At 34.3% G+C, this 25,780-nt stretch overlaps 2 protein-coding genes across 2 annotated transcripts in view; both read right to left on the reverse strand.

Moving 5' to 3' along the window:
• Positions 1–25,732, reverse strand: LOC142335819 (sialate:O-sulfotransferase 1-like). The gene is made up of 5 exons (XM_075384148.1): positions 25,342–25,732; positions 17,583–18,223; positions 14,134–14,472; positions 4,975–5,018; positions 1–148 (listed from the first exon to the last, which is right to left on the reverse strand). The coding sequence occupies exons 2-5, from the start codon at positions 18,159–18,161 to the stop codon at positions 1–3; spliced, it is 1,110 nt and encodes a 369-aa protein (XP_075240263.1). The 5' UTR covers positions 18,162–18,223; positions 25,342–25,732.
• Positions 1–25,780, reverse strand: part of LOC142336458 (sodium-dependent serotonin transporter-like) — a 526,993-nt gene that overhangs the window by 170,017 nt on the left and 331,196 nt on the right. The gene's annotated exons all lie outside the window — the stretch shown is intronic.

Below are 25,780 nucleotides of genomic sequence, written 5' to 3' on the forward strand. Positions count from 1 at the left end.
CTAACTTTTTTTGAAGTCATGATTTTTGATAAAGTTTGCTCTTCCTGTCTCCCATGGCTCCCTTCCTCCAAAAAGTTTGTGCTGGAAGATTATTTCTCCGGTATAGATTGTTCCAGACAAAACTCCGGTCATACTTTGTAGAATGGACCTTTAAAGAATGAACAGAAAGAATTGAACGGACGCCTTGGATCCCATTACCTTTATTTCAGACTAAATCAGTACTGAGTCAGAATAAGTTTCAGATGATGATCAGTGCTAATTCAGGGCGGGGGTTCATGTCACATCTGGTTCTGTAGTCTGATTTAGAATCTGAATTTTGCCTAAGTTGGGCATAGTAATAAGGAGGCGGCCGGCAATTGATCGAACGGACAACAGATTGAAAACAGCAAAATTGGGACAGTAGATCGAATATTAAACTTTCTTCCTTTTGGCTGTAATTAAGGGTTAACTGACAAGCTTCAACATATTAGAATGCCTAAGCAGACTTTGGGGCTTGATATTAATCGATCAAAACCGAATATTATATAACAACAGAACGCTGTAGCTTTGTGAAAGCTGAATTAACGACAAATTTGGAAAATTTATTTTTCGATCTTTTGTTCCAATTTTTGTTTTTGATCTATTGTCCTAGCACCAGTTATAACTACATTCGTGAGCTAAACGAGGTTTTCGCAAGTAAAGTTTGTAAAATAAGGCTTCCATATTGAAAGAGGATTATAATTATTCTAGTGGGAGAGATTGTTGAAGTTTGAAGTGGCCCAGATAAGATAAGTCCACAAAAATGTTTCCAGAATTCAGATTAACTCTCAAGTCACAAAAAAATTTGTCAACTTAATATAATAATTAATAATAATAATTCGTTGGCTCGAATCTGAAACTGCGAGTAATTCTTTTGCATTCTATCTCTAACACAGCCAAATGTATAAGTCTTAATTAAAAACGACAACTTCAAATAAAAAATTACATCCTGGGAAAAATTTTGAAATTTTATTCTTAGAAAACGACGGCTTCTGATCATCGTTTTAACGGGGAAAAAAGTTTTTTTTTGTTTTCCAGACCTGAAAAATGCCCTTTTGTTTGTTATTTTTCAGTGACCTCTTCCCTTTTGTATCGCAAAGTGCAAGAGAAAGAGAGCGTGATTGACAGCAGTGTCAGCTAAATTAAAATTCGACTATCAAGAGGCAAAAATCATTAATATTCAAAAAAACTTGAGCTCTTTTAAATAGTTTCATTTATGTTTGTTACAACGGCTATGTTTTAATAGTGAATTGAAGTGGCAAGGACGTCTATGTAAATTTAAAATTTGAATTAGGTAACGTCGCCACATTCTTTGCATTCTGCTCTAATAATCGCACATGAAACAATTGCAAACTCCTGAAAATGATCCCAATTATAAGCATTTTTTGCACTGATGATCAAATTTCGTACTATATTTAGGCTCCCTTCAAGAGATAAAGTCTCGTTTCTGAAGCAATTTCAACTGTTTTCAACAAGTGATTGATAAAACTGTGGTAGAATGAAAACAGATTTTCTGCTTAAATTATTTAGTAAATTTGATTTATCTAGAAAACTTTGCCGCTATCATCAAAAAGACTTTCAATATAGCCAAAAATCTCAGCTCGAGATTTCCTAATTTCACAATTTGTCTTTTTTTTCAAAAAGGAGGCCCATAATGAAAGAATATGTACCCCTTAGATTATCTAGACAAACTAGAACTTAAATCCTACCCGTCGGGGCTAGTAACCCGGATTTGGGCGCAATACGCTCCCCCTTTGGGCCAAGTCGGCCACTAAGTGGCTCAGGGTGTCTTATTCGTTAATTCACGCCAATATTGCAATTGAAACGACGTGAATAAATTAAAAATGCAATTATGCAAAATTTCGATACAGCATTTGAAATCTGAGCACGAAATGAAAACAGGATACATTAACACGAATTATCAAGTTCTGTTTCACTGGATTAAAGTTGTTCATGTGCATTATGCCCGGGTCGAGGTTTTGAGAAAAAATAATGTAAGATTAGCGGTGAATAGCGGTGAAAAAAAAATTTTTCACCGCAAAGCGCCCGCATCGTTTAGCGTTGAATGCGCTGAAAGCGGTGAATTTTTGTAAGAATAGCGTTGAATTTTGCGGTGAAAAATTTTTTTTCACCGCATTCACCGGAATTCTTACAAAAAAGAAACTGCCGTAAAAGGGTTCGAACCTCTACCTCATGCGTGTGACCAACTTCGTAATCCACTGCGCCATCTGTCACTTACTTCAATGATATTTCCTGTGAATATAAGATAAGCGTTGAAATTAGAGCGGTAAATTTTTGTAAGATTTGCAATTTTAGCGGTGAAAAATTTTTTTTCACCGCATTCTGCTGGTAGAGGTGAAAAATTTCTCCCATACATCCTGCTTGTAGCGGTGAAAAATTTTCTTTCACCGCTTAAGCGCTGAAAAAAATTTTTCACCGCTTAAAAGTTTTTTTTCACCGCATTCATCGCATTGAACGCAAATCTTACACTTTTACTCAAATTCACCGCAAATCTTACATCTTTTAGCGATTTTTAGCGGTGACACCTCGACCCGGGTGTGGTTGTATTAGGCCTGCAGTTTGTAACTAGTATTTACTGGTAAACGTAACCTATTTTCACAATTTTGACCATGTAGTTTGCCTGAAACATTATTGATCAAATTTTATTTGTATTTTTTTGTAACAATTCAAAGGTTTAATTGCTTTTGGTGAGCAGTGATATGAGCAATCACCAAACTGATATTTGTCTTCTTAATCCACAATTAGCATCGAGAAGGACATTTCTGAAATTAATAACCAATTAGTCTTTCTTTCATTTCGAACTATTTGACAATATCTTAAAAATTAGATACTTCAACGCGTCATTTGGTTTGAATTGAATTGAATTGAATTGAATTGAATTGAATTGAATTGAATTGAATCGAATTTCTCCCATACAAATGATAACACAACAAGGATTAATCATAATCAATTAATATGGATTAACAGGGGTGGACGGTTGGCGATACTCTCGTATCTTTATGAAACGCCTCGAAAAAGGAATCATGTTACTTGAACACAAGCTCTTTGATAACACCGTTCTGCAATATCAAGCTATACTGGAAATGGTTGACAAGATTCTGAGTTTTACGCGTCATTCTTTCAGAAATTGTCAAGACCTTTTTTGCAACAGAAAATTCAATAACACTCGACCTCTATGTTCAAGTGACTTTGTTAACAGTTTAGTCTTGGCTGATTTTGGGATAACAAGCTGTGCTGTTTTCAAACGCGTCCTGTAGCTATGATTACAATCAACATTTAAAATATCATTCAATTCTAGACTTCCATGAACCTTGTGGAAACACTTCAAGCTAAACTTGAGTACATATTTCAAGTAGAACTCAGTAACAGTTAAAAACTTGATTTTGAAAAAAAATGTTAAACATTGAGTCATAAGGTTTTTTGAAGATAATTGTTCGAAGAGTTTTCTTTTGCAATTTCTCAATTTTTTGTAGACGACCCAGAGTCGTACATCCATATATCAAAATTCCATACTCAAAAACAGGGACGACATTACTTCTATAAAACAAAATGAGGGTTTTTGCGGTTGCATGACTTCCTTAATCGAGCCAAAGTAGGAACGAACTTTTGAAGTTTTCTGTAAACGAATTCTATGTGCTCTTTGAAAGTTAAGTGAGAGTCAATAATTATACCTAAGTATCCGAAACGATGGCAGATATCTAAGGGGCAGTCTCCATGATTTCGCGTGCTATTTTTCTGCTCAAAAAAATTAAGAACAAAACTTTTCGGGTGGTTGATTACCAGCTTGTTTGAATGTAGCCATCCAACAATGGACGTTATCTCTTCTTTTAGTTCTTCACAAGAGGATTGTTCTGGAAAGCAAGCAATTATCATCGGCAAACAGATATGGTGTGGAAAATCTACAGGCGTTCACTAAATCATTCAAGTACAATAAAAACAAGAGGGGTCCTAAGACCGAACCTTGAGGAACTCCATTTTCCGACGAAACCTCTTCCGAAAAACAGTTATTCACTAAAACACGCCGTGTTCTACCCGACAGATAGGATTTAAACCATTCCAACACGGGACCACGGAAACCAAGGTTTTCCATTTCTTTCAAGAGAATTTTTCTGTTCACGGTGTCAAAAGCTTTAAAGCTTTTTGTAGGTCTAAAAAACAGCCGTACAATTATTTCCATTCGTTTTCCCCCTCCAGATAGTTTCAACAACGCTAGACAACGCGTCAATTGTCGAGTGGTTAGATCGGAAGCCAAATTGTTGTTCATGCAGAACGTTAAAATTTTCTAGAAATCCACTGCATTTCTTGAACATAACTTTTTTGAATACTTACGCAATGACGGTAGGATAAAAATGGGCCGATAATTGTCGACATGCGTTCCTGATGCTTATTTAAATAGCGGAATCGCAATAGTTTTCTTGAAAGCAATCGGATATTCTTGATTTTTGAACGACTGATTAATTAGATCATTAATGAAAGGTGCAAGGATTGCGGCAAACGTCTTGAGAAAATTATTAGATATTAAATCTACATCATGAGAAGCCGACATTTTAAGGCTTTCAATTTTCCCCCTGACTTCAGTTAACCTTGCATCCGTCAAAAACATCGAGGAATCCACTGATCGCCTGATCTTAGCGTTTTGAGTATTTGGAAAAAGTGACGCCTTGAATTTAGTTAGTTTTGGCGTGAGAGTTAGTTATGAAGTACTGTCAAAAATTTTTGAGCTAGCTTGTAAAGCACTAATGGTGAAATCCGTTTGCGGATAGCGAACTTTGAAGGGAATTTGAATTAAATCGGCCTACTAAAAAAGTTTCCAGGTACGCTTATAAATCTTATTTGAAAACATGGGTCATAAAAAGTGATAAAATCGGGTAAGTCTACTCGAGCAATCAGACATAGGCCTCGTAATGTTCCTAAGCGTGATCAAAAAATGTTTACCTGGTCCACGTGTTTCCAGATCCAGGCACTGTCACCAACCCAACCTGAAACAAAAAGGAAAATAATGCTTCAACTCTAAAACTGCAGCCACAAAACATAACGATACAAAGGTAGACGACATAACTTGTCACGTGATCAAGTGCATAACTAAATTACCCTGCCTTTTCCCAATACATGGGATTACCCAAACTTTTGCCGAATTGGGTTCCAAGTACATTATGCTGAAGATAAACGAAAACCTGAAGAGCCAATTTTTATTTTCATGCATACTTCTGCAGCGTTATGATCAGAAAAAAAATTCACCCCACTCTGTAACTTTACTGTAGTCGGAGATCAGATCTATTCAGAATCTTAGTTGCATTTAAATTTCACACCCCTCCCTCCCCTCCTGCCCAGTACGCGTGCTGCCCTTTAACATGTAGTAAGGTAGCTCTAAAACAAAAAACATATAATACTTTGAAGCTAGAAGTCGCAGAGGGCACTCATAGCCACGCGGCCCAGGTGTCAGTGCCTTTAAGAAACGTGCTAAATGCGCCGAAGTTCTCAAAAATTTAGCTCAAAATTTTTATATAATAATATGCTGAATTGCGTTGAAACTTTGCAGGAAATGCACACAAATTTGGTACATTTATCAATATTTTCAACACATTTTAGTGCAATTCTTAGATAATTTTGAGAAAGCTTCTTGACGCGGATGGAACGCAGGAAACGTAAATGTTATATCTGCCACAACAAAAAAAATTCAATTTACATTATAACCCCCACCCATTCAAGGCAAATTGTCTCCATTACTAAAACATGTTATTTTTGAGTTTCTAATAAAGAATTTTCTAAGTCATAATTATAAATGGTGGGAAGGCGGTTGCTAATTTGAATTTTAAATTGCTTAACAGCAGATAGTAATATATATGTTTTTTAAATTAACAAGCTCTTAGTTTTGTTTTTTTTCTCTTGAATTAAACGTCAGAATAAACAAAGTACTGAATATAAATATTCAAGCAATTTTTGCAGCAAGCCTTAAGATTTAGGTTAAAAAAAGTATTTCTTTTGCCTTTTGCCTCTAACAAAGCCAATTGTCTGAATTTATATAGCAAAAGATCAGTTGTGATTGAGACATTTTTTCTTCGATAATATTTTTTACGATTACAAATAAGTTTAAAACGTCTTTCAGTTTTCCAATAAAATTTGTTTCATTTATCCGACAACAGTTATGTTTAAACACTTGCTAAAAAATTGCAGCAAAAAATAAATAATCATGCAGATATTTAGATTACGCTTGCACTTAATGAATTTTGTTAAATGCCATATTCATGACGTTTTGATTTCATTTCAACGCTCTTTGACGGAGTCATACAGTGCACGACAAAGAGGCTGCGCATTACACCCCATAGTTATACCCCAAAACTTCCGCCTTATTAAAATTCGCTCGAAAATTAGATACAAAAAATGAGGGAAAATGGGAGACATCCTTTCTATCTTACTTTTCGAAAGTGGGGTTCTGTCAATTTTGCGAAATAAAAGAACTTTAAAATTGTAATCTAGATGACAAGTCTTGTAGCCCGATTCCGCTCACTTTAGGTGTCTATTATTCGCATTAAAAGTGTCTCTAATCCTCAATTAAGCCTAATAAAAAGCGAGAATTTTGAGCATGCAAAATAGATTTAATACTCTGTAATAAACACTTGAATAAAGATTTAATTGAAAATTTTAAAGCTTTAAAGCGATTTAAATAAAATTAACTTTAAAGACAAAGTCGAAAGCCGATCCATCGTTTTTTTTTGAAAAATCCCTCGCATAAAAAAGGGCTTGTATAACAATAATGGACTGGCAAACTCAGGGACACTATAGGTAGGGGCACTGATGTAGAAACCAATCTGTTTTTGTTAATCAAGAAGGGAGAATCGACTTGAAAATCCGACAAAGGTTATCAAAAAAAATTGAAGAATTTTTCAGAAAAAAAGCCAAATTTATTTTTTTTCTGTTTTTAATTCACTGAACATTAAATTTAGCTTGCAAACAAACCACAAAATTTATTCGAGTTTTGCCCTTTGTTTAATAACGTTTTTGCTTTTCTCGGTTGCTCAATTTTTACTATATTGTCTCCTGGAAGCGGTCAAAAATTTTTCCCTCAGAAACATCTTCTGATTTTACAAGCTTCAAAATCTCGCTCTTAATGAGTTTTTTAAAAGTTTTTGGGCTTTGATTCTTTACTACCAAGTGTATGGATTGTTTTCTCAAACAGCCAGAAATGTAGGTTTTGAAAAATTTTTCAAATTTTGTTTGGCTGTTCGTAGCGAAGAGCGTTAGCTTCTGACCGCTCTATGTTGCTTTAGAAATTCTGTGGGTCTATCTCAGCGACCATTTTTTTCAATCAAATTGGATAGTTTTTCTTCTAGATTTGGAGGTCAGAAGACATTGGTATAATCTGCCTCAAGAAATTCAGCCTCTTTTTTGAAAATATTCCATTTTTTGTAATATTTTTGGGTCTCTGGCGGTCAGGACCTCGTAGTTACCACTAATAGACGTATCTAAATTTAAAAAATGTAAAAATCTCTACGATAGCGGGTCCCGGAAAAAACAGTTGTCTTCCGTGGTCAAAAACTCTTGCTTCAAAAACGTCTCCTAATTTTACAAGCTTCAAAATGTAGGTTTTATTTTCAAATTTTTCATTTTAGTAGGCTATAATTCGTTACTACTAGATATATCGAGTTTCGTGATATGTCTCAACAGCCAAATTGTTGATTTTTAGAAATTAACAAAGGTCTTATATTTCTTTGATTTTTTTCGGGAAAAATCTATCACATCTACGTTCGACTGCTCGTAGCAGAATCTGTTAGCTTCTAACCGTTTCCTGTTGTTTTAATGGTTCTGTGTTTTCATTTTAACAATTGTTGTTTTTTTTTGAAAATTGGATCAAAGTTGATGACAGATTCTTTTGAGAATTGTTAAGTTTCTTGAAAGGTTTCTCGCACAGTGTCCTTAAACTGCTTCATGGCATCACCTGACAGAGTTTCATTGAATTCTATTGAGAACCTGTCACATCCGAGTAATTTGTTTGTGGTGAGCGAATTACATGTTCGTCGATTCTGAGCACCAATTCAACTGACGTTTATTTTAAGTACTTTTTATATAAAAACTGTGACTTCTTTTTTGTTGCTCGTAAATATTAGGTTGAGATACATTATTGAAATCGAAGACTTAGCTCTCCAACGTTGGGCGTTGTGTTTGAGGTACTTGTGAGAAATTTGGTTCGACGAGAAACTGTCAAGTTAAAGTCAAATTCGGGAATTGGATGTATTTTGTTGATAACAAGATGTATCAGCTAACAATTTATTTGTTTGAAATAAATTTTGAGTGCGGCAAACTTTATGACAGTTTTTGTGAGCAGGTATTTCCTTTGCCTTTTTCCTCTAACAAAGCCAATTGTCTGAATTTATTTTGCAAAAGATCACTTGTGGTTGAGACATTTTTTCTTCGATAATATTTTTTACGATTACAAACAAGTTTAAAACGTCTTTTTTGTTTTTCAAAGCTTTCAGTTTTCCAATAAAGATTTCTCTCCTCCAACCAATTAGGTTTTCATTAAATCAATTCAGCGAACTCTAGTTGTTTCAGATAGTTTCATTTATCCAAAAACATTTATGTTTCAACACCTGCTAAAAAATTGCAGTGAAAATTAATTAATCATGCAGATATTCTGAGTACTTCTGCACTTAATGAACTTTTGTTTAATGCCATATTCATAACCTTTTGTTTTCAATTCAACGCTCTTTGACGGAATCCTAGAGTGCACGACAAAGAGGCTTTGCATTACACCCCAGAGGTATACCCCAAAAACTTCCGCCTTATTAAATTTCGCTCAAAAATTAGATACAAAAATTGAGGGAAAGTAGGAGACATCTTTGGATCTTATTTTTCGGAAAAGGGGTTCTGTCATTTTTGCAAAAATAACAGAAGTTTAAATCTTAATCTAGGTGACAAGTCTTGTAGCCCGATTTCGCTCACTTTAGGTATCCATTATTCGCATTAAAATTGTTTCTAATCGTCAATTAAGCCTAATAAAAGCGCGCATTTTGACCAAGCAAAATAGATTTAATACTCTGTAATAAGCACTTTAAAAAAGTTTTAATTGAAGTTTTTAAAGCTGTAAAGCGATTTAAATACAATAAACTTTAAAGACAAAGTCGAAAAGCCGATCCAACTATTTTTTTCCAAAAAATCCTTCGCATAAAAAAGGGCTTGTATAAAAATGTTGGACACTATAGGTAGGGGCACTGAAGTAGAAACCAATCTGTTTTTGTTAATCAAGAAGGGAAAATTGACTTGAAAATCTGAAAAAGTTATCAAAAAAAAATTGAAGAATTTTTCAGAAAAAAGTCAGTTTTTTTTCCTGTTTTTAATTCACTGAACATTAAATATAGCTTGCAAACAAACCGCAAAATTTATTGGAGCTTTGCTTTTTGTTTAATAGCGTTTTTGTTTTTCTCGGTTGCTCAATTTTTACTATATTGTCTCCTGGAAGTGGTCATAAATTGTTCCCCCGGAAAAGTCTTCTGATTTTACAAGCTTCAAAATCTCGCTCTTAATCACTTTTTTAAAAGTTTTTTTGGCTTTGATTTGTTACTATCCAGCTTATGGATTGTTTTCTCAACCATTCAAAAAATTGGGTGTTGAAAAACTTGTGAAAGTTTTATTTTTTTATTGTTTATCGCGGAAAATTCTTTTCAAATTATGTTTGCTCTCCGTAGCAAAGAGTGTTAGCTTCTGACCGTTTTATGTTGCTTTAGAGATTCTGTAGGTCCATCTCAGCAACCATTTTTTCAATAAAAATTGCATAGTTTTTTTCTAGATTTGGAGGTCAGAAGACATTGGTATACTCTGCCTCGAAAAATTCAGCCTCTTTTTTGGAAATATTGCATTTATTTGAATTTTTTTGGCTCTCTGGCGGTCAGGACCTCGTAGTTACCTCTAATAGACGTGTGTATATCTAAAAAGTGTAAAAGTTTCTACTTTAGCGGGGTCCGGAAAAAACAGTTGTCTTTCGTGCTCGAAAACTCTTCCCTCAAAAACGTCTTCTAATTTTACAAGCTTCACAATTTAGTTTTTTTTCAAAATTTTTGTGTTAGTAGGCTATAATTCAATACTACTAAAAATATGGAGTTTCGTGATGTGTTTAAACAGCTAAAAATGTTGATTTTTAAAAATTCGCAAAGGTCTTAACATTTTTGGTTTTTTTCGGGAAAAATCGATCACATCTACGTTCGGCTGACCGTAGCAGAATCTGTTAGTTTCTGACCGTTTTCTGTTGCTTTAAGGGTTCTGCATGTTCATTTTAAATTGGATCAAAGTTTTTGACAGATTCTTTTGACAATTGTTAAGACTCCTGAAAGGTTTCTCGCACAATGTCCTTAAACTGCTTCATGGCATCACCTGACAGGGCTTCATTGAATTCTATTGATGACCTTTCACATTTGTGCAAAGTGTTTGAAGTGAGCGAATTACATGTTTGTCGATTCTGAAAACCAATTCAATTGAGATCAACTGTTTATTGCAAGTACTTTTTATAAAAAAACTGTGGCTTCTTTTTTTTGTTGCTCGATTATATTAGGTTGAGAAGCATTAATGAAATCGAAGACTTAGCTCTCCAACGTTGGGCGTTGGGTTGGAGGTACTTGTGAGAAATTTGGTTCGACGAGAAACTGCAAAGTTAATGTAAATTTCAGGAATTGGATGTATTTTGTTGTATGTCAAGATGTATCAGCTAACAATTTATTTGTGTGAATTAGTTTTTGAGTGCGGCAAACTTTTTGACAGTTTTTGGGAGCAATTATTTATTTTGGCATCCATTTCAACTTTTTTGTGAATTTTTAAGGTTTATTGGTTGTTGCTTTTTGTTAGTTAATACTGATCAAAATGTATCTTGTAACCCAGATTATTCACCAAGGTTTTTGAAATTGTTTCCTATTATCGACCAGATTGCCAAAAAAAAACAAATTTTTTGATGCTGTTCAAATTTTTTCTAATATATCATTTGGTTTTTTTATTCTCAAAAGCTGAGACTGAGTTATTAATTACTCTATTTAAGCAATTATTGCACACAAGTGTCCTTTTTTTGCAAAGTTTTTCTTGGACACTTTTGAGTTTTGGAACAACTTTTACCTCTAAAATTCTTTTGCTTGCAATGAATTTCAAGGTTTTAGGCAGCTGAATTCAATTTTCTTGGGCCAAATTTAATACTAAATGTCAAATGAAAAGTGTACCAATATTGATATCATTTTCCATGTTTAAATGTTAAAGATGATATATATTAACATCCAATGACATCAAAGCCTCCTAGTGGAATTTGTTCCCCTTCAGGCTTGGCCCTACCACCCATTAAGTCACTTTCCGAAGCCCGACGGAACCAGACTGCAAATAAATAGTTTTGGAGCAATTCTTTCGACGTTAGTACGTCAAATAAGATCTCAGTTAATTAGTCACTAAAATTTTTCGCAAATTTTTTTGAGCAAATTTTTATAGTTAAAAAAAACAAATAGCTTTTCAAACTGCCCATTTACTTGCTTCCAAGCGGAGTTTGCTGTTCAAAATTATACACATCAAGTTGATGAGTTTCAAGTTTTAACTCGTCAAATCTAAAAACTAACTTCATCCCGCTAAAACTCCTCAATCTGCTATATAAATATCGTAAATGAGATGTTAGTTTCATGACAGATAATAAGTTGTTTTTTTGTCCAAGGTCAGCGACTGTTGGCCAATTGCTTAAAAGGTTGCTCTTGCAGCAAAAGTGTACATTTTTTGTCCAATTATGGTAATATCTGTGCCCTGAGCTAAACAAGATGCTAATCTTGCAAGATCTTGCAAGACGATTCAGTTATTTTTTTCATTTCTTTAAGTGTTGCTGAGGGTTCAAACCAAAAAACCTGACGCTAATATGTGCTGAACACAGACTTGATCGATTAGGAGCCAAAAAGTAAAATGTATATCGACAAAACCATATCAGATGACTTATTAATGGATTTCCCAGAATTCCAGCACAGGGGATTTTTAATTCATACTGCACGTCATTATTTATCAATGCAGGTTTTTGTGAAAACTTTAGACGCTATGGAAGCTTAGAAATTGAATGTTTTAGATTGGCTTTGTGTAGATGATCAAGTTTTCCGTTTGAAATGCAAAACATTTCCTAGATTGAGCTAATCGGTTCCTTTAAACCGCAGACACACGTGTACACGCATTTGGATGATGGTAAAATTGTAGAAGAAGCACGAGGTATTATGATGTTTCCGGAGTTTAACATTCAAGCGGATACCAAGGATATGGTTTTTCAAAGATATAAAGAACAAAAATTTATGGTTTTCTCCTCCATCATAAGTGTGGAAAATGAGCGCTCTGGTAATACCTATATAAAAATTTTAGACCATGTTTATATGCCAAGGCATGGCCAAGACACGTTACGAATGGTAAAATGCTTTAAACGAGCAGCTCTTTAAGTAAAGTGGTTTTTTTTGGTTGATTTTTCCGAATGGACGGCAAATGATTAGGCGATGATTAACATTACACCACAGAGGTATGCCCCAAAATTTCCACTTACTAAAATTCTCTCAAAAATTAGATACATTTAAAAAACGAAATGAAGGAAATATCCCTTGTATCTTAATTTTCGGAAAAGGTTTTTGCAATTTTTGCGAAATAAAAGAACTTTAAAATTGTAAACTATTTGACAAGTCTTTTAGTACGTTTCAACTCATTTTAGGTACCTGTTATTCGCACTAAAAATATCTCTAATCTGGAATTGAGCCCTATCAAAGGCGCGCTCTTTATTTTTATTTGAAATATATGATGTACGTCCCAGTGCCACAAAAACTATTTTTTTTTTTCGAAAAACCTCTAGCTCAAGAAAGGCTTTGTTTGTCAATGTGAGACTGGCCGAATCTATTTTCACTGGCCAAATCTTTTTCCTTGGCCAAATTGAACTTTAATGGTCGAATCTTTTGTGTTAAATATATGATGTTCATCCCAGTGCCACAAAAACCGATTTTTTTTTCCGAAAAATTCCTCCCTTAAAAAAGGCCTTGTTTGTCAAAGTGGGAATGGCCGAATCTATTTTCACTGGCCAAATCTGTTTTCACTGGTCAGATCTATTTTTGCGGCATATCTGGTGTTCGTCCCAGCGCCACAAAATTGATTTTTATCGAGCAATCCCTCGCTCAAAAAGGCTTTGTATTTCAATGTTGGACTGCCAATTTTGTAGGACTGCCTTTGAAAAGTAGTAATAAGGTAGTAAAAATTACTAGTAGTAGTAATAAAGCTTTAATAATAACTTTTATGCTCAAAAACGCGAAATAAATTAGGCTTAATTGCGGAGTAGAGTGCGAAATCGAGTTAAGTTGCGTGCCATAAATGCGATATATAAATGGAGCAGATTTGTGATAAAAATTGCGCGAAGAATAGGATACATAGCTAGTACTTTTATTTTGCTAAACGATTTATACGATTTTTGCTAAAGTAGCTATTGTCCGCAATATTGTTGCATTTTCAATGTGTTAACATTGGAAAAACGAACACGAGATACACAGATCGGGCTAATTTGCCAGTGACGATTTGGGTATACCTCTGCGGCATACTGCGCATTTGTCCGGGAATCTTTTGTCAAATTTGATTTTCAAGTCCAGATTAAAGTTTTGGTTTTTAGTTTGTTAAAATTTTTTGTTTAATTCTTAGGTATGTTCGAACATCCCTTTTCAATTTCAAATTCTTGGTTGCAAATTGCTATTTTTACATATTGCCATAACAAAAACTGAGCTCTACAGTGAAAACGCCTTTGTGCAATTGTTGTATAATTTTGTGCACTTTTTGATATCCCCTTACTAATTAATTTTGAACAGATGGGGACCCTCTCCCCCTCTTATGTCCGTCTTCAGTCTGAAGTTAAACTATTTCGTCTGTTACTTGGAGCTGGACAGGGATCTTTTAAAAACAATGTTCACACTTAAGGATCAACTGTTTCTACTAAGTCAACCCGGGTTCCTAATGCACAGCTAAAAATGATCACATAATCTTAAAAAAAAACTGTCAAAGACGGACAAAAAATACCGACCAACATCTGTCTGAATTTCTCAAAAATTTTCATTTCTCGTGTCTCTGAATTAAACCACAAACCTGTGGAATATTTGTTTGGTTCGGTTGCTGGAAACTTGTGTACGTGCACTGTGACAGACCCCAAGGTGTAGCAAAAACTTTGTTCGGGCATTTATCTGGGTTCTCAGCATCCAACAGTTTATTCAGGTTTCGCCAGAGTGATTTGAGACATACACAACTTGGAGATCTTTGAAGTGTTTGGTTGTAAATAAACACAGCGAGGGACTGCATCATTGAATGACATGCGTCGATGCAGTTTTCGTACTTCATGCCCCCTATATTTTCCAGAGCCATGGTAGACAGTTTTCCGTCAAAAGTGAAATTCTCCAGCGATGGTATGCAGCCCAGAAAGGAATTGTTCTGAAATTCGAACGAAAAATACAAATTTATACCGATCTCTTCATTTTCGGGCTTTCTGTGTTTTTATGCCCCCCCCCCCCCACCCCCGTAACAAATGATGAGTTGTTATATAGCAAGCTACTGCGAAAAAAAATGGCAAGTGCGCTAAGGGGCGTAAAAGTTATAGGTCGGCATGAAAATATACAAATAGACAGACAATTAGGATCATTCGGGTCTAATTTTTGAACGGACAGCTTAATGGTAACATCAACCAAAAACCAGAAGATTTGTATGATTTTGATTAATCCGTATATATTCCTGCTCATTTTGAAGGCATGTAAACTTTGACCTTTCGGTTATATCTTTAATTTACCTGTTTGGCGAAAAACATGTCCACTAAGCTTGAAGGGGGGTTGCAAAATTGATTCGTTTATCCCTCTAATCAGGAGTTTTTGTTCTTATCTGACAAAAGAGGGGAGACCGAAAGCAAATTGAAGGAAACTGTCACCACATGGGGTGAGAAACGAAATCCCAGTGTGAGGTGTGCGCTCGAAGTTGTCCTGATCAGACCCAGCTTCACTCCAGGCCATTTATGATCAGACTCAAGTGCACTCAATCCGCCTCTGATTGGAAATTGTCTGATAAGTTTGAGCGGAAAATGGCCACGTGATCTTTTTCGAACGCACACCTGATCTTTTTCGAACGCACACCTGGTCATTCATCCCTGACCAGATTCTTCGAGCGCAGAGGAACTGTCGAGCGCACGGGTCTGATCAGAGACAAATTCAAATGCAGTTCGAGCGCTCAAAAACTGTTGCACATGCTTCGGTCTGATCAGATGCCCTTTCGGTCTTGGACGTTGTGATCAGGACAACTTCGAGAGCAAACCTCAGTCTGGGACAGGCTGCTGATATGCGATTTCCCCGGTTAAATTTTTCCGCCCAAAATGATGTAAGAGTGGGGCTGCAATGGGAGGATTTTTTAGGAAAATGCAGCTCAAAATTCTTACGTCTTTTTGGGCTGCATTGGGCTTCCAAGGGAGTAAAATGGTGTAAGAGTGAGGGGGTAAAAGACAAATTAACCCTCCACTCTTACATCTTTTTTGGTGTGTCAAGGGGGGGGGGGTAAAACGATGTAAGAGTTGGGGGGTAATTGAGAAATTACCCCCCAACTCTTACATCGTTTTACCCCCCTTGACAGACCAAAAAAGATACATACATACACACATACATGAGCCTAGTTTTTTGCTAGGTCAACTCTGATTTCTCCTATAGCTGTTTGCTTGTATCTCCACCTCCCGGCCCGGATGATACGGAAGAGGGAAACACACCCAGAAAATACTGGAAGATCGCGAAAAAGTTGATTTTTTGAATCAAATTGAGACATTTTTATTGTTATTTTATATAAAATTTGCTGTTTTGTTGTTTTTTTGTGTTTTGTTTGGAGATAGAGGTTGAACCTAGTTTTTTTTTGCTAGGTTACCGCTCATTTCCATAGCTGTTTGTTCGTATCTCTGTCGTAGCCGGTCCCCAGCTCGGATGAGAAAGGACGAGATAAACACACCCAGAACATACTGGAAGATCTCGAAAGAAATGATTTTTTTTAAATCAGCTTGAGACTCTTTCCAATAATTTTATTGACATTTTATATATGATATTACAGATGTAAGAAATAACAAAAAAACGACGAGCCATTTGTAAAAACGACGATTTTTAAGTAAGACACGACGAGAAAACGACGAAAAAAAGACGAAAACGACGAAAAAAAACGACGCAAAAACTACTACGATATGTAAAAACGACGATCTATATGCATGTAGGAAACCGAAAAAAAAGATCATTTCTTACAAAAAATAACGATGAAAAACGATCATTTCTTACATAAAAAAACCGACGAAAAAACGATTATTTCTTGCATAAAAATAGCGACGGAAAAAAACGATTATTTCTTACAAAAAAATAACGATGAAAAACCGTCATTTCTTGCATAAAAATAACGACGCAATAACGAACAAAACGACGATTACCACGTAGAGCTTTGATCGTTTTTGTCTACGGAAAACGATCAAAAAACGACGATTTCTTACAAGTAAAAAACAAAATTCCTCAACACGGTGCGCACAACGGAAAAGATCTCATAATGTAATGGCACGTGATCGGATATTTAAATGGGGTGCAGCAACAGGGAGGATTAAAACAAATAGTGAACTAAAAACTCAATTTGCAACACACTGAGCAGTTGCTTCCTTTATGCCAAATCAATCTGATGATCAAATGTTTTGTACGCAATGCGATGAAAAAGGTTGAAATGGGCGCATTTCTCAAAAAATTTTAGTGCTTCCCAGTATATTGCTATGTAGAACTTTTGAAAAATTTCAGTTCGTTCAGCGCAATTTTGCATTGTCTCAGCTCATTCAGCGCGTTTCTTACCGAAAAAAATGCTCTGAAACAACGCTGACAATCCGGGGTTGAATTTGAGCCATTTTAGCCAATTATTAAAAAAAGGATTGCCTGTACCATAGACACGTCGAATATTTGAAGCTCTGAAAATCGGAAACAGCTGCTTAAAATCTGCATCCATAATGTTAAACCGAACCGAACTCTATATTTAATCACTACTGGGCAATTCTAAATGCAATTCTTAATTGTTTTCCAGTACTGCCAGTCTATGTACAATTTTTACAAGTTTTGCAAGTCTTGTTCAAATTGTGGGTACCCAGGCTGAGGTGCCAGACGGAAGCAAGTATGTCAAGACCGTCCCAGACGGAAGATGCCTATGTCCATACTTTCGTGCGTTCACCAGACTATGTAATTTTGAACGCACGACAACCCTCTCGTGCGTTCATCTTCGGTCTGGACATACTTGCTTCCGTCTGTAAGCTCTGACTGGGTAACAATTGAATGTTGATTCCCAAGTCAGAACAAACTTTTCAAAATTGTTTGAGCAATTTTGAACTTGATAACGTTTTGTACCATGGATATTCTCAGGATTAATTTTGTAAATGCTGGAAGGCTAAAAATGTGGTGGGAAAAAAATATTTTTGAAAGAGATACGTCGGGTCAATGAGTTCGGGATAAGTGGTCTTCTGTCCTATAAATTTTTTTTCCCTGAAAGGAGACAAAATTTTGTACCTTTACAGCAGGTAGTTTGAAGGGGCCCAACTTATACGATTTGAAAATATTCCTATCAGTCGTTGTTTCTCGCTCGCATTCTGGACTGTTGTAAACTGGCACGTCATTCGAACAGAAACAAGTGGAGTTTTGGCCCGAATGAATGTTGACGCGTGAAAAGTTTCTACCAATGCAAAATAGCGAACAGTCAACTGGTTCGAATTTCAGCTCTGATGTCATTTTAACTGCATCCTTCAACATCGCTTCGCTTTTTTTCACACAACCCACGAATAATGGTTTTCTCGTGACAATCGATAACCGTGAAGAATCATAAAAGTGTTCTTTTTGCTGGTTCGATTTTGAGTGATTGTCACTTTTGAAGATTGAACTCGAATCATTGTCAAAACCTGAGCCACTGTCTGGATTCTCACATGCTCGTACTTGGGGTGCAGTTTTCGGCAAAACCAATTTTAATGCAGCTATATCGTTGTTTACGATCCAATTGATAAAAACCAAGCTCACTGTAACGAAAATAACAGCAGCTAACAAATGTGTAGCTGTTTTTTTATTAAGATATGTAAAAGTGTCTCCCAATATCATTTCTGCTTATTGATATTAACTTTGACAAACCTTTGGTAATAAATGATGAAAGAATTCAAAATCTGCAACAAAATTTTAAGTTAGCTGAAAACTAGCAGGAACTGATGGAGCTTATATCGAAAAAGAAAATTTAAAGATTTTTTGGATCTCTACTGTTTTGCAACCTCCCCCCCCCCGCGCTTAGTGGGCTGATATTTTCCAAAACAATATGCTGTATGCGTCGGTGGCGTTGAGATAGATGAAAAATCATCTGTGAAGGATGTCCTTCGACTAGCAAAATCACTGAAGGCTTAGTTTCTCTTGAAACGAAACACATCATCAGTTTTGTCGACCGAACGCAAAGTGCATCCAAGAGCCATCCTTCGCTCCATCTGTCATTCGCTACTCTTTGCTCCGGAGCGCTTGGACCTCATAAAGACAGACGGCTGAAACTCGAGAGGTTCAACAAACGCGTGTTTAAGTGGATTTGTGTATTTATGGAAGAATATCGAATCTACGGACGAACCTCCTCTCTACTTTACTTTAAAGTTCTTAAGGATCTTATTTTTTCAAGCAACATTTTTAATTGTCAAAAAACCCTGACTTTTTAAAGCACCTGAAGACCTCCAGATCTGACCGACGAAGATCATTTGTTCTTCCCGACATCAATTATGAGTACCAATGACAAAACTTCTGGTACAGGACAGTACAAAGTGAACACTCTGCAACAACTATTTGATTTCTTCAAAAGCAAACTGGTAAAACCTCTGCTAATCAAACTCATGTGGAGCTGCTGTCGTGCGAATCCCATGATGTAAGGCAATAACCTCGGGTCTATCTTCCCGGTGGGCTCACCCACGAATTCGTTATGGTATTAATAATAATAAAAATATTAATATTAATAACAAGAATAAAAAAATAATAATTATAATAATAATAATACTAATAATGATAATAATAATAATAATAACAATAATAATAAAAATAATAATAATAATAATAAAAATAATAATAATAATAATAAAAATAATAATAATAATTATTATTATTATTATATAATAATAATAATAATAATAATAATAATAATAATAATAGTAATAATAATAATTGTAACAATAATAGTAACAATAATAATAATAATAATAAAAATAATAATAATAATAATAATAATAATAATAATAATAATAATAATAATAATAAAATAAAACAACAAATAATTTGTAAATGGGGGCGTAAAAACACTGGGGTTGGGAGGGGGAGTGTCGAACGAGAAAAGATCAGAAGATTTTTGTTCATAAGTTTTGGTCTCATTGCATATCTATAACTAACTGCAATTTATCAGTTTCGATGAAAAAGTTTTTAGTTAATTGTAAACCGCGATTGCACGCGCACACAAAAACCCTGTAAAACCACATCACAATCGTTTTTCTTGGTTGCTTTATGGCACTTCCTTCTTAATGGTGATGATGTCAAAATAAACTCGTGATCAACTTTGCCATATGCACGTTTGAAAAAATAAATGGAAATAAGTGATACAAAAAAAAGATTTCATCAAAATGCAAGAATTTTAGCAGGAAAACATCTTTTATCAAAAAAACCTCAATCAAGACATTGAGTAAAATTGCATATAAAGTCTTAGGGAATCATGGTTGTTTAAAATTTTTCCAGTAGAGTTTTGGCAAATAGATAAGCAAAATTTTTTTTCGAACAGACCAAATCCTAACAACAGACACGAAAGGCGGTGGTGTTATAATGAGCATTCCCAAAATCTTAAAACCTCATCTCCACGATGGTCCAAACTGCTTTTCAGATGCGAATTTTGAAACTTTACAAATCGAGATAAGCAGGCAAAAGTGAGAATTATTTTGAATTTATCATACCATCCTGTAGAAAACTTTAAACGTGTTCTTGGAAAAGCTGGTGTTCGGAACTGATCTTTCTATGGCTGAAGAAAAATCTCTCGTAATTGAAGGAGACCGAAACCTAAGTTGTCTTCAATCTTATTTTCTCTATACGATCTTAAACCATCCATAATTGAAACTGCCACAAGAAAGACAAAATCTAATTCACTCCTAACTGACTACATCTTTATTAGACTAATACAAAACAAGCATAAAAGCAGACACAAATTAGAAAACAGATCACTTGGCAACACTTACCATTCTTAAGTCTGTGATATCAAGATCAGAATAAACAAAGATACAATTTTATGAAAAAAACGGTTTTTAGCACTAGCTTTGGAACGTTTTTTAAAAATACACACTGGCAGCACTTTTACGGCGCAGTAACAGGTATTGTGATGCTATTAACTTTTCAAAAACTTATTCAAAGAGCATTGGTAATTCCTGCTCTAAGTTACATTTGTTGTGTTTGAGACGACAAACCAAATTTTCCATTCAAGAAAGAGATTTTGCGAGGAAAAAACTGTTTTTCAAGAATTAGCTAGGATGAAAATAAAAACGATCTACTTCAGCAGAAAGAAAACAATTTTGCATATGTATGGAAATCAATAGTGAAAAAGCCAAATGGAACTTTATTACCTAAAATAATCCAAGCTTTATTGAACAGTTTTGGGCGTTAGGTAACCAGGCCTGCGGAATTTGCAAATCTTCTAGCATACAGATCTTCAACTTGAGGAGATTTTTTTCTTCTCATTAAAAACACCAAAGATTCACTCAACTATAGGCCTATCCCCATCCCTTTTATGCTGTCAAAAAGTTTTTGAAAAGAGTTTAGTTCTCAAAGAACAATTTTCTTAGAAATGGAACATTTACTGTCTCTCATTCAGTTTGATTATAGAGAAAAAATTTCAACATTTGATTCTGTTCGAAAATCTACATAATTTTTAGATTAGAATTCAACAGGAGAAAAACTGTTTCAGGTGAATTTTTAAATCTTTCTAGGGCGTTTGGCTTTATAAATAATAAATTATGTTTTCTGAGACTTGAAAAAAAAAAGGTTTTGACGAATACGCTACCAGTGTAATAGACAATTAATTGAGTAGCAAAAAAGCACATAAAGTTGTCATAACTGAAATCAATCCAAATGGATAAAATTGAAAAAAGAAGTCTCACGAGGTGCTACTTTAGTCCTTTTGTTTTATAACACTTATGTGAATGATTTAACAAAGATTGTAGAAGAAGATTGTACGGTCGTCCAGTATGCAGACAAAACTTTTCGCTTTACATCCAACATTGGTAAAATTTAGTCAGCAATAAGACTTGAACATAACTTCTCAAAAATTATCATTTTTTTACAAAGTCACAATGAAGAAATACAGCGTTTATAGTAATCAGCACCAGGAGGAAGTTAGCAAACACCGTTTAGAATTTCGACAATAAAAAAACAGGGATCAACTAGTGTGAAGACTCTTGGTGTAGTGTTTGATAGCAAAATAAAATTTGATGAAGAAGTGAAAATGATACTTCGAAGAATGGCCTGTTTAAAAAAATTTCGAGAATCCGAATCAAAAGCTTGCTGCAGAAAACAAAAAGAACATTAATCAGTGCCATTGTAGTAAGTCACTTATATTATTCAGCTTTATTTTCGCTGGCGAATTCCATCACAATCCTCCCTTAAACGTGTTGTAAAAGAAGAAAGTACAATTGTCCTCAAATCGCAGGCTTCAAAAACAAAAATGCTCCATGGGCCTTAGTTCATGCTTTAGAAGTTTTTAGCCAACCTAAAAAACCCAAAATTTTGTTTTTTGTTCCAGAATGTGCTTCTAATTATTTTGAAGTGCATTCAACTGAACTTTTACATACAAACCCGTGCAAATTCGTAAAGCATTTTGTGGCCTTTATGTACACATATTGTGGAAGCTTTTCAACCATATTGTCGAACGTAGCCTTTCAAAGTGAAAAATTACTTTCACAACGCGGCAACCAGTTACCAGATCTGGCAACAGAACTGAAACAGAATAACATGTTTTGAGAAGTTCAGGCTGCCACAGATATCAACTCAACTCAACTGTTTCAAAAAAGGTTTTCAATATTTACAGTGATCTTCGAAAATTCAAAATCCTACAACTTAACCCCGATACTACTGTACATTAAATTTATTAACAAAACAAGAAGGCTCGCTTGTACTGTGCGTGGCAGAGCATGTTTCACTTTTGTGTCTGAAATCACAATATATATCAAATCAATGAATATTGAAAATGCTATTTCAGAAAGGACTATTTTAGCACCAGACATGTTATTTATCAAGCTGCAAAGAAGAAAAATAAATTTCTTAAGCTGAAATGTTTGAGTTTTCTGAGTAACCAAAAAACCTGAGAGAGAAACCTTCAATCACAAAAAATTTTGTTGCACTTACATTTTAGTTAATACTGTCAAAAGAATTTTCCTAAAACGTGTTGTAACTAAAGACGAAAAATTTATGTTTGAGTTTTTTTTACTTATACCCATAACGCGTTCGGAAAATAAAGATTCTCTTACAATTCTTAACTCAAATAGTTGACTTTCTATTCAGATTCCACTGTTTATATACTCCGCATTTTTCAGCAAAAATGTATTGATCCCAATTCTCAGCAAAGGTTTTTTTATATCCTCCGCATTTCACAGCAACAATTGGTAAATATCTGTGTGGAAGTTTCAATAGTTTCAATAAACGTTAATGTTGTCATGAGTTTTTCCAGATAATTGAAAACGAACCCACTAATCATTCAGGTACCAGAAGCTCCTTGTTTTCAGTGAAACCCTTCTCATTTCAAGATTTTCCTAGCCGTACCGTGGCATTTTTTTTTTTGAAGAAATGTGAAGTACTGAAATTTTTTTAAAAAAATATATTCACATTTAATTGGCTAACATTTTCAACGGAACAAAATTGTCTCAATAATTTGCTACTTATTTTCTGGAACAACCTTAAACGATGTTTTGATAACACAAAAGAATTAAAAATATCTTACAAGACAAAAAAATTTGGTATGAACAAAAGAAAAAAAGGTTAAAAAGAATCAATTCAGTTGAGAAATTCATAAATGTAGCATTACAAGTCCTGGGTTAAAAATCAATCATTTAAAAACAACAAAATGCAATTCTGTTCAGGGAACAGATTTCTTGACTACTGAAGTTTTCTGCAAGCCTTAAAGCACAGGGCATTGTACAATTCAGAAAGAAATGGTAACTTTACGATTTAAAACCTGTGGGTTTCGAAGTGATTAATAAAAAAATTAATAATCATATTGACCTAAAAACCCATTGACGGCCTCACTCCACCTGATAAATTCATTATAAAAAAATAATATGAAGAGCTAAAGAGCTGACACAAATTAGCAAACGTGATTTGCTTTTCCAAAGCAGATCTTGTTTCATTGATTCCATAACATGCTATTTTTAGGCCTCAGTGCAACTGACATATTCATTATAACAAATATAATATGAAGAGCTAAAGAGCTGACACAAATTAGCAAACGTGATTTGCTTTTCCAAAGCAGATCTTGTTTCATTGATTCCATAACATGCTATTTTTAGGCCTCAGTGCAACTGACATATTCATTATAACAAATATAATATGAAGAGCTAAAGAGCTGACAAAAATAAGCAAACGTGATTTCCTTTTCCAAAACAGATGGTGTTTCGCTTACTCCATAACATGCTATTTTTTATAGATTCAGAAATATAAAAAACGTGATGCATAAAAACGGTATATAACTCTAATACAGGACAAATTAGCAGTGGAAATCATACGACTTAAAAAAAATGCTCCGCTTTCTGCTTCAGATATTAAGAGATGATTTTCTATGTCACAACATTGATTTTAAAAAGTTTGGTAGGTTATATACATGCGAAGTTATTTAAATCTCATTTTGAGACAATTCTAGAAATAGTAAGAGTTCTACGCTTTATTTTTTTATTTCAACTTTTCGAGAACGAATGATTATATAATTATATGAGCATCAAATCTAAAGAAAATTATCAATTAGTCCTGTGGGAAATTAATATTGAAGGATAACACGAAAAACAGCAGTCAAAGCAGGACATCTAAAAAAATCAACGCAAATTTGGTTTCTTTCTTATTTCAGTGACAGTTGCCCACGCTCTGAAATTTAGAGCCCAAAAATATTCTAAATTATTTGAACTCGGAACTCCATAATGTCTGACCGAGTGTATAGAGCCGCTCATCATAGCTTGCTCATTTTAATTTTGTTGTTGTTTTATTGAATGGCACAAAAATGAAAATATAGTATTAATGGCATAAAAGATGATAAATTTTATTTGAAAAAAAGGCAAAACAAAAATATCTGATTTCTCTTTCAAATCTCTGTATAATCAATCGAGAAAAAATACAGAATGAGTCAATGTTGGTTTGTGTTCAGTCATTACTACATGCGGACAATGTCCATGCCATCACTTAAACTTCAAATTTCTCTCAGATTTTAGGTTCGATGTGAATTTTTTTTTTAATTTTTGATTTTTCAAAAGACTTTTAACAGTTAACCTTTAATAGACAGATCTCAAATGATTTTCTCCCTGTTTAACAAGACTGAAACAATATTGAAGAAAAACTGAACGTCGGATAAAGTGTTAGGTAAACACAAAACTTTTTTAACGCACACATTTTTTTTCGTTATTCCGTACTCTTTGGAGACATTGACAAAATGATAAAATAATTGTTTTTCAGAAATACCCTGAAAAAATCAGCTAGATATTGCAAATGGTTGAATTCTGACCAAAATAGTGGTTGAAATTGATCAAAAATTATGCCAAAATGCCTGAAATTGTTGGTAGAAATTATTGAAAATTTTTTCCAAAGAAACAAAACTATTAAAATTTCTCTTTGTAGTGAAATTTCAGATGCAGAGCTCCTCCAGTTGATACAACAACTTACCTTGAGATGCGCACAAGAAAAACAAAAAGTTGTCTGAACAAAAAATTGGTGCTAGCATTAATTTTCTCGCGGTTTTCTTCAAATTATGTGGGAACAATAAATTTGTGCGAGTCTTGAAAATCTTGAATAGTGAACCTTCACTTCATTTACTTGTTTTTATCGTTTATTGCCAACAAGGTCTAAAATTATATGAAATATTGCGTTCACTCAAATACGTGGTGTTTACTCAGAACGGTCCTAGGATTAGTTGAAACATGATATTAATTGCGAACATTAGTTACCCATTTTATCAAACCAAACCTTGGTTTTCCTATTCAAACCTTGAATAAATCTATGATTGGTTTCATTGCTAAACTAAAAACCCAAATACCTACAATTTTTCCTTCTTGTTCTCTTTTTTAATCAAGAAACGTGAACGCAAACGCTATTTTCTTCGACTATTTGAAAGTAACCATGAATGATAAAATAACAGTAAGTTTAAAGTTCAAGTTTGATGAAGCAAGTTTTGAACAAATCGCGTTATTAACAATAGAAATTGGAAAATGAACGATTGGGCGAATTGATAGCATTAGTCATTAAAAAAATCAGTTTTTCATCTACTGCTAGTTTAGGATTTATATACACAATTATTAGACTGGATTTTGTGTTAAAGAGTGAAGATAATACAATAGTTGCAACCTGAGGAAAATTGGATAATTCTCACTGAAAAGCGCAAATTAAGCGTTTATTTTTTTATACGTTTACAGTTGTCGAATTCTGAACAGCCGTCTTCAGCAAATAATAATTTGTCATCTCTCTAATTTGTCAAC

The sequence above is a fragment of the Convolutriloba macropyga genome, chromosome 3 (genome assembly GCF_964194025.1).
Source record: "Convolutriloba macropyga chromosome 3, txConMacr16.3, whole genome shotgun sequence".
In the NCBI taxonomy this organism is placed as follows: Eukaryota; Metazoa; Xenacoelomorpha; order Acoela; family Convolutidae; genus Convolutriloba; species Convolutriloba macropyga.

Bases quoted from the DNA above. Each gene is read 5' to 3' on its own strand.
- LOC142335819 (XM_075384148.1), bottom strand. From the start codon at position 18,161: ATGATATTGGGAGACACTTTTACATATCTTAATAAAAAAACAGCTACA. The intron at 14,473-17,582 runs GTACAAAATTTT...TTCGAATTTCAG, and splicing joins TCAAACTACCTGCTGTAAAG to AACAATTCCTTTCTGGGCTG. The intron at 149-4,974 runs GTAAACATTTTT...CATTCTTTAAAG, and splicing joins TCTGGAAACACGTGGACCAG to GTCCATTCTACAAAGTATGA.